This window comes from Symphodus melops (genome assembly GCF_947650265.1).
Source record: "Symphodus melops genome assembly, chromosome: 10".
Classification (NCBI taxonomy): Eukaryota; Metazoa; Chordata; class Actinopteri; order Labriformes; family Labridae; genus Symphodus; species Symphodus melops.
In genome coordinates this window covers 21,623,949-21,636,354 of record NC_136700.1, presented here as the reverse complement: position 1 = coordinate 21,636,354, position 12,406 = coordinate 21,623,949, and the positions used below count along the sequence as shown (strand labels likewise).

The window sequence follows — 12,406 nt, the reverse complement described above, 5'->3', positions numbered from 1 at the left end:
TCCTGTGTTGAAGAAGCTGTGACTGTAACCACTGGATGTATTATTTTTGTTATGTTATTATTATTAAATATTAAGATAATGTTTGACAAGTGGTTTAAACATTTAAAGAAAACCCACTTGTATCAGTGGGTTAAGATAAATATCTAATAAATGTCTTTTTTTTGTAAAAAAAAAAAAAGTATGAAACCTTTACATTTGTAACTTGAACTGTGCAAGGCTAAATGTTTAATGTATAATTTATCTAACATATCCAATTCAATAAAAACAATAATTATAGATCTATGGTCCAGAAAAAATACAACACAAAACATTAAAAGAACTGCAGGATACATAAAATAATCAAAAAAGCACAATAAAAGTTTAGAAGTTATATACGTTATAATATATGTAACTGTAATCTAAAAAGAGGAATTCAATGACATTAAACTGCAACTGTTCCTTATGTGATGTTGGACCTAAATGAATGCATAAAGTATTCATTAGGCTATCACAGTTACAACTATCTCACTTACACTGCACTGTCTACAGGTCTCAAAGCATCATTATAGGATGAGCTATCTATAGCCCTGTATGCTTGCTTTCATATTGTTTGTCTTTAAGTGTGCAGAGGTGTACAAGAGGCTTTAAACAGAGACACCTGAACACAAACTAAAACTGCACAGGATGTTTGCTTGTGCATAGTACATCTTGCAACATTGCCTGTAATCATCAAGTCATTTTTAAAATGACAAAACATTTTTATGAAAGACCGCATAGATTACTGTTTGCCAATTTAAAGACAAGAAAATTCAATGTCTGCTGCGGAGTATGGTGTGTCAGATAAACAGAGCACTCGCTGGTGTTCAACACACTTTTTAAAATGTGTTTTATTATGTTTTTATTTTTTATTTTAATCCTACAATTGGATCACATTCTTGGTTATAATTTAGTATTGCATTGGTGATTTATATAATAAGAAATCTGCCCTCTTTACTAGGCGTGTTATTTTGAGAGAGATTGGAGACTTTAAGAGAACATAACCATCATAACCATCATTTTTCCCAAAAGAGGAAACTGACAGGAGGAACAAGGAAACGACCTCTAGCCGGTCCAATGACATCACGAGTTCAGCCTTCATTCATAGTGGAGCTTAATAAGGAGAGGATGGTTGTGACTGTTTTCAACGCGATCATTTGTTTTTAATGGCGTCTGTGTTCAGGTAAACTCGCTATTGATTCGTGCACCATCGACAGATTAAGACGTTTCAGCGACATGTCTGAAGAAGAAAGTTCTCAGGTGAGTTTTATGGTTAGCAGCGTACGAAGCACTGCCAGTACTCACATGAGAGGGATTGTGCTGTTTCCGCATTCGCCCTCTTTAAGAGCGCTACGATTGGTCAATCTTTGTGTCTGTCTCAGTACTCTGTTCTCCCATTGGAAGATTGGAAAGATATGAAGCGTCTGTCAAATTTACAGTAACAAATTCGTTTAAGTCATATCGCTTCAACGACATCGTTGAGACATACAAATCAATATTATTGAACTGAAACGAACATTGAAACCAAGTACAGACAACCGAGCACCATGTAAGGGTCCCGCCCACGTTTTAAGGGACCTACTGTAATATCTCTACTCGGGACGAACCCCTTCACTAAAGTTGTTAATATTAATGTGTGTTGTTTGCTCAACTTTCTCAATGCCGAATTGAAGATCCCCAACTAATTATAACTGGGAAAAGTTAAATGTGTTGAAGGTCGTTGTGATTTTGTGCGTAGAAGACATTTAGTTCATAGATCTTTCCAAACGCAGTTCTGACAGACACGAGAAAGAGAAACCTGTCTATGATAAACAGTGACCAACAATAAGAGAGAGGGGGAAGTAACTGCATGTGTGATACATACAGAAAATAAACACTTGAAATTAGTCAGCCTGTAGTACACACCATGTCTTAATAACTCTCATTATGCTGCTGACATTAATGCCAAAAGGAGACAGCCCCCTCTGCTGGCTACAAATAGTATTTCGATATTTTTTGTCTTTGATTTCAATTGTCCAAATATTCATCAGTTTTTGTCATGTGATATTTCTATTTCATTTCAACTCATTTAATATGCAGCTTCTCTTACTTGGCATGGCCATTGAGATACACATGTTTCATCATGACCCTGGTGAGGCTCAGGAGGAAGAAAAGGGCTGTATCTGAATAGCCACACTTCAGTAGGCCTATGCAGTGCAGACTTTTCAGCAGGGGGTTTTAGAAGACGAAACCCTTGTGGTCATTCAGAAGGCATTTTTTGGGTACACCTCAGTAGACTAACCATTTTTATATAGGTTTTTACAACTTTAGTTCAGATGCATCCTTTCAGGAAATGGGTTGTATTTTCATACCCACAATGATGTGCAAAATTAAACGTAAAACATCACTTCACAGGGTTTGTCTGTTAAATTGTGTAGGTACGTTGTCTGTCGAATGTACCCTAGGTAATCCCGGAATCCTGGGGGCGAGGGGACGAGTTTGATCCCTTAGCTTGAGCTTGTGTCCTTAAGCAAGACACAACACCCAGAGACAGACGGTGTGTTTGTGTGTGAGCGGCAGAATTGTAAAGTCCTCTGTTGAGGTCTTAAAGCTCTTTATAAAATATCAAAATTCAAGTTTGTTCTGAGCAAGTTTTATTCACAGTAATTTTTGTCAGGACTGTAAGAGAACCTGGGCTTTATTTATAAAGATTGATATATGATATAGCTTAGAAACAATACTGATAAATGTGCTTCAAATTTTATTGGTTTTCTTTTTCAGATTCACGTCTCACTTTATTGCAGCTATCTTGATTTCTGTGGCTGAACATTTTAGAGGAGAAATTCTTCTAACCACTGACCGTTCTGAGTACCAAAAACCCTGTGACCACACCTCAGACACAGGACCTTTCTCAGCCACCCCTCCCTGCCTTTTATAACGGACTCCATGAATTGGCACCTTTATCTTTTGGAGCCAGAGATATCTTTGGGTGGAGGTCCTGGAGGAGGGGAGGGGGGATAAATCCGTTAGAAAAAGACCACTGTTCAGTATCTTGAGTGTACATGACCTCAGCACATCTCCTTACTAAGAACCAGCAGGCAGACAGAGGACACAATAGCAGGCACAGTGCACTCGCTCAGTGCAGACACTCAGGATTATGGAGGAAGGACCTTACAAGTACATCAGGGTGAGGCGTGCAGAGAACACCCCTCGAAACTACGAGTAGAGGAGGACGTTTGTGTTTCAAGGCGATTAAAGGACGACAGTAAGAAACTCTTGAAGTAAATTAACTCTCGTTTGTTTCTCTTTTTTGTCTCGGCAGGACGGGAATGGAAAGGTCAGTCGAGTCATCCGTATCGGGACCCGCCAGAGCCAGGTACAGTACTACTCTCACTCCAACCACGAGCTCCACTTCAACTAAACTTTAACTTCTCAGATATTCAAACGGCTCAGCTTCTTCATTTTTTACTGATTTAAATATTTCTGATTGAATTTGAATGTGAGCCTCTCGCAGCCTCGGAGAATGGATGTCTCGAGACGATGCCTGTAAAAATCAAACAATATGGAAACCCTGTTTCAGCACCACGGCATCAAAAACAAGAGTCACAGAGCAAATATTGAGTTCAATGTTGTTAATAACTAAAAACTAGTTAAACTCCTGCACTAAATGTTACCAACATATTTGTTCACACAGTTCTCTCTCTCTTTGCCGGCAGTTATTTCACATCTTCAGTACAATATGAGCTCTCATTATTAAAGCAGATGTGTCATTTTGAAAAGTGTTATGATGATGTATCACAGTGTGAACAGTTTGATAACCTTCCTTCAGTGTGCCGGCTAAACATGAATTATGGAGAGAGAATCAAAGAGTGGCACTTAGAGCCGCCGTGCTGGTTCAGATAGCGCAGAGCGGAACGGAAGAGGGTTTTTTTAATCAAACTATCAGAACAGTCCAGATAAAGTGAAGCTCCTCTGTGTTCTTCTCTTCCAGTTGGCTCGCATCCAGACTGACAGCGTGGCCGCCACGTTAAAGGAGCTGTACAGTGACGTCCACCTGGAAATAGGTGAGAATCAGCACAGAGGAACCTGCACAGGCGTTTTAGCTGCATCAACATTTTCTTTGACTGTTAGTTGAACCGTCATCACGGCCTGATCTGTTCATCATTCAGCCAGATGACCGATACGAGCTGATGACGGAGATATCAATATCAGCATCCATGTTCTGTCATATGTCCATATAAGGGCGTTGTTTTTAATGTAGACAAATAATTCATTGATTTTAAGTTGACCATGAATCAAACGTGTTAGTTAATTTCACATTTTGCACAAAAATGAAACCGTTTGAAGAAACATAAGTGAAGAACATCACGAGCACATTTACTTAAACAATGCCCTCCACCCTCTCCCTTCATGCTCACACTCTGTTTGGACGAGGGGCCTCGAGGAATGCTACCAAGCAACTCATTTAAATGTCGACTGACGAGGCCAAAGTTGGGAAGACTATCAGTCAATAGTCAACGTTGAGCACAGTTTGTTTAACACGGCAAAGCGCGAGCTCACAGCGTCTCCATGGAAACGATGTCAGATTGTGTCCTATTTTTGGATTTTTGATAATCCAATTTTCTTATTTGTGTTTAGATCTTCACATAGACAATAGCTGTTGTCCTGTCCAGGGTTGTGTTGAAATGTGGTGTGGCTGATATAGTTTGTATGTACGATCACCTGAATATCCTCCTCCGTGTCCTCCTTCAGTCGGCATGACAACGACCGGAGACAAAATCCTGGACACAGCTTTATCAAAGGTGAGGCTCGTCGTGACGACCACGATACTTTGAGAGCACATGAAAACATGGACAAACATAAAAAAAATTTAAAAAAACATGCTTCAGTTTCAGTCTGTGCTCACTGCTCACATCTGGATCAGAGTCAGATTTAAGTTTGATGTTGGATAAATGGAACATTTGTTGTCTTTTTTTGTTTTTTTCAGATTGGAGAGAAGAGTTTGTTCACTAAAGAGTTGGAGAACGCTCTGGAGAAGAACGAGTGAGTCATCTGTGACTGACAGCACGCAGGCTTCACACAGCTGAGAACCATGAAACCTATTCAACAAGCTCAAAACAAAACTCAGCCAGATAACACACAACGACCCGTCTGAAAAGGTTTAGGATGGAGTGCACACTTCATCATGAAGTACACGACCACTAATGGATACTTCTAGTTTACAGGCTGTCACAGTTCTTTTTATAACCTCAGTTACCTCCCAGCATAATAATATTTAACTTTGCTTTTGTTACACGTCATGAAACGGATCTTTAAGGGTTTTCAAAAGCAACTGAATGCTGTAATTTACGTTTCCCTTTATGAAATGTTTCAGCATTTCATCAGAAGTTCAGTTGAGACTTTTGGAGAACAGTCTGACCTGTTCTTCACACGTTGAAGCTGTTTCTGTTCTGAAGCTGCCTTGAAGACGTCAGACTGAACAGCTGCATTATTTGACACGGGGAGACTTGAACGCAGCGTGTGAATGTGACTGTGTTCTCGTGTGTCCTTCAGGGTCGACCTGGTTGTTCACTCGCTCAAAGACCTTCCCACCACTCTGCCTCCAGGGTTCACCATCGGGGCCGTGCTGAAGTGAGTCTCACACATGTAGTGTTCAGTGTGTCTGTATGTCTCCATTCAACATGTGTTTGATGCTTTAAAGGAGATATACATCAGATTTTACAGCCAGAAAAAAAGCATCAAATACTGAACACAGCTGCAGGTGAAGACACTTGTTCTTCATTAGAGTTCCAGCCTCGTTCCAAAGATGCTCTCTCTTCACTTGTGGACAGTTGTACTTCAATATTTAATCACTGGCTGTTTTTGCTTTAAGTCACTTTAGCATGGTGGTTGTTTTTCTAATCAGTGTTGTTTGCTTGCTGCTGCTTCTAGGAGAGAAAACCCCCATGATGCAGTGGTGCTTCACCCAAAACATAAAGGGAAAACTCTGGAGACTCTGCCAGAAAAGAGGTACAGTGGAATCATCTCTTCAGCCAGTTGTGTTTGTTGTTCTCCTCGTCATTTATGTGCACAGCTTGACTTCCTTCATTGTGTTTGTGCAGCGTGATCGGCACCAGCTCCCTGCGCCGCGCCGCTCAGCTGAAGAAGAGATTCCCCCACCTGGTCTTCAAAGACATTGTATCTTTCAAAAGACTCTGCGGAGACAGTCAGAACCCGATCAGAGCAGGAAACCTTTGATGTACAGAAGCTTTCAGGGGGAGGTGCTCACTCGTCAGAAGGAATATTTGTTCCTCAGCTGTTTTCCTGAGCGTTTGTTTTTAGCGTGGGAACCTGAACACACGTCTGAAGAAGCTGGATGAGAAAGACGACTTTGCCGCCATCATCCTGGCTGCTGCCGGCCTGCGGAGGATGGGCTGGGAGAACCGGATCAGCCAGGTATGAGCGCTTGATGATGGTCTGAAGTCGTCCCTGTGAAGTCTGCGGGTAACATGTCTGTGTAACATCTGGTCTTTTCCTCTGCTAGATCCTGATGCCTGAGGACTGTATGTATGCTGTTGGACAGGTGAGAGCAGGGGGCTGCACAGTAAAATACAAACAAGTGTTTGAACCATGACCTGGGTGAATACTCGATTCTGATTGGCTGCAGGGTGTTAAATACTTCCTGACAATCAGGCATCTTCCAGATTGTTCTGGTGAAACTGTATGTTTGCTGTTCAGAATGAATGTGCTGGCTCCAGATCAGCCTGTTTCTTAACTGTTTTAACACGTCCCCCATACTTTAAATTCCACAAAATGGCACGGACATGCAGGAAAAACAGTGTAGTACTATCCATATTGAGACATCAGCGATTGTCTCAAAATCAGGTTCATTATTCTACCTTCTGCCTCAAGCTCTGTAATCATGATTAAAAGCAATCGTGGTTAGTTTTTAAACTGAATGAAATACATTTTTTAGATGCTGATTAAAAGTCTCCTTTAGACAGTTTTTTTACTGGGTGTTACATTATTACACATTTCTTCCTTTAAAACGTGTAAATTACAGTGTGCCGTCTATCATCCAGAAACCTAATTTCTCAGCTGAGAGATGATTTGGCAAACCCTGAAGAAGCGACGATGACAATGAAAACACAGTTTTTGAAGCTCTGGTGACGTAATTAATAATGATAAATAAATACTGGTTTTTTTGCCTACACATCCAAACCATGGTCACATTATTGATTATTTCCAGGTGTTTTTTTAACACCTCAAATGGCAGCAGGAGGTTTAAAAAAAGAAAGAAAAAAACATCAAAGGGATATGAGGTACAAGTTCACCCATAGGGGGCAGCAGAATCAACACAAACCAAAAGTTCCTCAAAGGAGCTTTAACAGGATGAAATCCAGGTCAGTTCTGGTGAAAGTCTTGACATTGATTTGGGGTCAATGACCTGCTTGGTTAGCTCGCTAATAGGAGCCAGGCTGTCTTGATATTCCTCTTGTTGCGATGTCATAGCCTTTCTTTCACTGGATAACTGAGCATGTTTCTCTTGAATGTTCTGTGATGGTAATTACTGTTTCAGGTATTAGTCACATCCCCATGTGTTACCAGGGAAAAACTTTTAGTTGCACAACACATGTAAACACAGTGTACTGGTTCTAAACTGCATAATCATCATATTTTGTATCAGCATTATCACTGAGATCTTGAAGCTGAAAATGTGTGTGTGTTTTGACTTATACCTCATATGTGTGTGTTGACTTATCCCTCATGTGTGTGTTGTCAGGGAGCTCTAGCTGTGGAGGTCCGAGCCCGAGACGACGACCTCCTGGAGATGGTTTCTGTCCTCCACGACCCTGACACTGTGCTGCGCTGCATAGCTGAGAGAGCCTTCCTCAGACGCCTGGTACGCACGCACGCACGCACGCACGCACGCACGCACGCACGCACGCACGCACGCACGCACGCACGCACGCACGCACGCACGCACGCACGCACGCACGCACGCACGCACGCACGCACGCACGCACACACACACACACACACACACACACACACACACACGGTCATTGGACCACAGTTTAAATATTTCATTGACTGTGTGTTTCTTTGTAGGAGGGAGGCTGCAGTGTTCCAGTAGCTGTACACACTGAGCTGAAGGACTCACAGGTGAGCGTGCTCCACAACACTCTGGAGTCAGCATCATAAAAGTTCAAATTCAATTCACGAGGAGACTGTCCCTCAACTTACGTCCTCCATCACAGCAGAAGACCTGTGTCTGATTTATGACCACATGTGAAGGTGGTATAAATCTGATTATTAAAGATCAGATCCAGTGTGATTTCTGCTGCTCGAACTGTCGTAAAGAAAATCTGATCTGATTCAAATAGAAGTACAAATAAGTGATTAGGGTCACTTTGGCTGCAGTGTGAATGTGGCCTCTGTCAGTTTACAGGCTGCTTGGTTTCAGCTAATTACTCAGTTTGATATTTTCCTTCCAGCTCTACCTGACGGGGGCCGTGTACAGTCTGGATGGATCAGACTGTTTGAAGGAAACCATGCAGACGAGCATCACCGCTGCTGAAAAGGTAACAGCCGAGTGTAGTGTAGAGACCGCACAAAACATACGACAAGTGTTCGCTCGTTAGCCAAACTGTAAACTCATAACTTGTGTGACAGAGCCTGGATGGGGTGGACGAGCAGCTCCAGCGAGTGGGAGTCACAGCCAGCAAGATCTCGGGTGAAGACCAGGACCGGGCTGAGCGACTGGGGACAGACCTGGCCAACTTACTGCTGAGCAAAGGAGCCAAAGAGATCCTGACAGTTGCAAGGCAGCTCAACGACGCCAGATAATCCTTCACAGGCGGAGGGGCGGAGCGTCATGTTGAATAAACTCCACAGTTTATTTTTTTTATTACATGTTTGGCGTTTATTAAGAGGACGGTGACTTCCTGAGCTCGGCAGGTAAAGGTTTAGGATTCTTGACTTTGACCAAAGTTGCGCTCAGTGTTTTACTGCTGCTCCAATGACTGAGTCTGTAGCTGTCAGACTCTTTGTTCCCGTCTGTTCTCACATAGAGAACCTTCTCCTGAGCCATGAAGCCTTACTGGGATTATCAGAGAGAAACACCAAACTGCCTTCAATCACTGTCACAGCTGTTAAAGAATCCTCCCTCTCTGATAACCTGATGGTTAAATCTGATGTTTTTAATCAAATCTCAGTGTGAACAGGGAATGCTTAAAACTCTGAATCCTTAAATACAATAAAATAAAGAGTCAGAGAAGCTAAAGTCCTGTTATTTAAGTTGTCATTATGTGGCTTTAACTTGTATAAATGTTGGCAACATGACTCAGTATGTTGTCATTTTATAAGTGTAGGTAAATGATGAACCACAGGCACAAACCTATTTGTTAAGGAACAAGATCACTGCATACAGAAAAAGAAATTGTATGCATGACTCGTGATTATCCTCGCTGCCAACCTGCATTAACTTCAAGGTCCACCAGGGAGCGGTATCCCACACTTGGTGTCAAAGTTTTAATAAAAATAGTCAAATAAATGTTGACTTCTGGTTGTTTTGCCTTTGGTTGTCTTGTCTGTATTTTAGTTTCTGGTTTTCCTTATTGTGCATTACAGTTTCTAAATCCCCAACGTGTCAAACTGATCTATAATGAATAAAGGCCATGGCTTTTGTTAAAGGGTCGTTTTGTGATGATTGCACTTATTAATTCAATCAAATATTTGACTGCTAATGGGAGGAAAGGGAAGCAACATAAACACCAAAAGGTGTTGGTAAATTAAAGTGATTTATTACAAAATTAGCACATTGTTATATAAAAAGAGGTAAACTAAACAGGCCAACAAGAGCTACCGAAATACATTTTTTTAAAAAAATGGTAAAACGGAGGGACTCTTCCTTAGATTTCACATACTAAAGTCTAATTGGTGAAAACAAATGAAAAGACAAAGTGCACCAACGACCAAACCAAACAACGTCCTGTATGAAGAGCACCATTAACCCAACTTTTCAAAACCAACAAGCTAATGCGAGTGTGTCTAAACTAACCTGATACTGTTCCTGACCCAGTCCAACATAAACGAGTTATTCCAAGCATATTTCACAAACACAGACAAAGACAACGAGAGACACTGTCTCGAGCTGACAATGAACGGAGCTGCGAGCAGGAAAGCAAAGGCTGGACGTGTCGGCAGGGGCTGTCCTCTGATTGGTTAATTGCTTCACCAGCAACACAGGTGGATGAAATCAGGCCTGGAGGATGCGCTCACGAACACACGCACACACACACACACAGTTTTTAACATTATAACACCTAAGCGTATTGCATTGAAATGAGAAAATAGCGATCCGTTTCTATAAAAATAAAAAAAACATCTATGGCAACACCATAATGCCTGACATGATTACTTTTGGCTGGTGTTTGGCTTGTGCATATCTGGAGATTGTGCCCAAACCCCTTTTGTAAAGCTTTTGCTCGGCAGGTATGGAGACAGTGGTGTAATGTGAGGGGAATGATGCTGGAGATGATCCTCGACAGGAGCACGCTGTTGAGTCTCCTTCATATGTTCAACACAGATACCTTTCAGAGACTCATATCAATGATGTCACCCGTTGATATAAGACATCTACTTGAGTGCTGTTGACATAGAGAGAGCTTCACTCATTCATCTTTTCATCTTATCTGGATATCATCGTTTCTCTTCACTGCACATTCCTGGATGTTGGAAGTTCCCTGAGTCCATCTAATGCAGGACTAATAATGCCACCAACTCTGACTAAAGTTGACCATAGGCCTTGAAAAACAACAATAATACACGGTAAACATTTCTCCTCAGAGATTGAGGAAAGAACGTTGGCTTTATTGCTTTGTAGAAAAAAATATTTCATTTCACATCCAGTCAGAACAAAAGCAAACTGCAAATAAACATTGCTACTCACAAATCATACAACGATATTATGTTCCTTTGTTTTCCTCTGGAGCCCGAGGTGTATTCAAAATATAGTATATATAATATCTGTTTACAAAGGACAGCTTTTCCTTTTAAACACAGTGGAAGATAAATTACAAACTACCATACACACACATGAAGCCTTCCTCATCTTACAAGACAAATCAATAGATTTTGGAAGACGTAACTTTAAATTGAATGATGTAAACACGTCAGTTGTGGCTGTTTGTGTTCACACATTTTGTGAAATGTTCATTTTCATTTGTGACAATGGCTTAACCCACCAAAATAAAGAAAAACACCCTCATCTAAACATTCTTATTACTTTGGTAAACAAAAGTTGATGGTTGAAAGCAAAGACACCAAACCTTCTTTCCTTCACTCCTAATTTAATCACATAAAATCAGTCATCCGATTTTGGATGGGCCCAGGTTTTTTGTCTTGTCCTGTTGATATTAGAAGTGAAATTGAATTCCCATATACTAATTGACACAAAAATAAAAAATGCTGCCTTCTTTTTTGCTTGAGCTTGAGCAGCTTTGCTAGATGGTAAAAATCTTCTTCTTTTTTAATAAAAGCCCTCCTTTTCGACAACATTAACGGATTCAAATCTTTTTATGCTGACAGAGGGAGTGAGATATATCATTGATGGGAGAGCTACTTTGAGTTTAAGTTAGAGAGAAAATGACCCATTATGCTGACAGTTTAGGAGCTCATGTCAACAGAAAACATCTGTATGTATTTTTAAGACAAATTATAGTCAATAAGATGAGCAGTGTCAGCCACTGTGGAGGAGATTTACAAGGTGACAGGAGACTTAAATTCTTGTGTTACCTTGGTTAAAGTCAAGTCCTTCTTTGACAAGGAGCTCTCTCAGCAAAGTAACATGACGTGCAAGCTAGCACGCCTAGCGAGTTTTACAAGCTTAGGTACAGGGTATTGTAAAATGACATGAGTTAATTGGTCATGATTTCACATATGACAGAAGTCAATTTATAATCTTCACATCTTTTAAACTGTATTTTCGAGGTTAAATTGCATTAAAATATCAAGTAACAATCTATAAAAAGAAGAAGTAAGGAAGGTCTATCTTTTCCCCGACATCAGGGTGAGCCAACAGGACAAGTGGGTGGGCCCAGGCCCTTAAAGCCCACCCATAACACCGTGCCTGGTGACAAACATTCAATATTACACTTCCAAGGCTGCATATACGTTCATGTCTTGACTGCAGTCAACACCTGAGATATCGAGCATAAATAAATTCTTGCATGCGGTAAGAAGATATATCCTCTTTTTACAATATATTTTTTTGAAACGTCTGAAAAGAAAAATGCAGCAGAAAGACTTGTCCTCAAATTGTGAGTATTTACAGCTTTGAATCCTTGAACAATTATTACACACACACACTTTAAAATATGCTGGAGCTACTGTATGATTGTCTATATTGCAGGTTGTGCTGTTAAAAGTT

At 40.8% G+C, this 12,406-nt stretch overlaps 1 protein-coding gene across 2 annotated transcripts; it reads left to right on the top strand.

Annotated features, from left to right (window-relative positions):
* The first annotated feature begins 1,043 nt into the window (after window positions 1-1,043).
* LOC306830211 (porphobilinogen deaminase-like) lies at window positions 1,044-9,342 on the top strand. 2 transcript variants are annotated; one of them, XM_079353545.1, is made up of 14 exons: window positions 1,044-1,275; window positions 3,317-3,370; window positions 3,986-4,058; window positions 4,747-4,796; window positions 4,982-5,037; window positions 5,548-5,625; window positions 5,926-6,003; window positions 6,096-6,171; window positions 6,316-6,429; window positions 6,518-6,556; window positions 7,757-7,876; window positions 8,086-8,139; window positions 8,472-8,558; window positions 8,650-9,342. In XM_079353545.1, exons 1-14 carry the CDS (start codon window positions 1,252-1,254, stop codon window positions 8,821-8,823), a joined length of 1,077 nt encoding a protein of 358 aa, XP_079209671.1. In that variant the 5' UTR covers window positions 1,044-1,251; the 3' UTR covers window positions 8,824-9,342. The 2 variants fall into 2 exon arrangements, with proteins under 2 accessions (XP_079209671.1, XP_079209670.1); XM_079353544.1 differs by lacking the exon at window positions 1,044-1,275 and adding an exon at window positions 2,771-3,181.
* Window positions 9,343-12,406: the final 3,064 nt, after the last annotated feature.

Coding starts and splice junctions, on each gene's coding strand:
- LOC306830211 (XM_079353544.1), top strand. CDS start 3,152: ATGGAGGAAGGACCTTACAAGTACATCAGG. Junction 3,182..3,316: donor GACCTTACAAGTACATCAGG/GTGAGGCGTGCA, acceptor TTGTCTCGGCAG/GACGGGAATGGAAAGGTCAG. Junction 6,172..6,315: donor ACCTGGTCTTCAAAGACATT/GTATCTTTCAAA, acceptor GTTTGTTTTTAG/CGTGGGAACCTGAACACACG.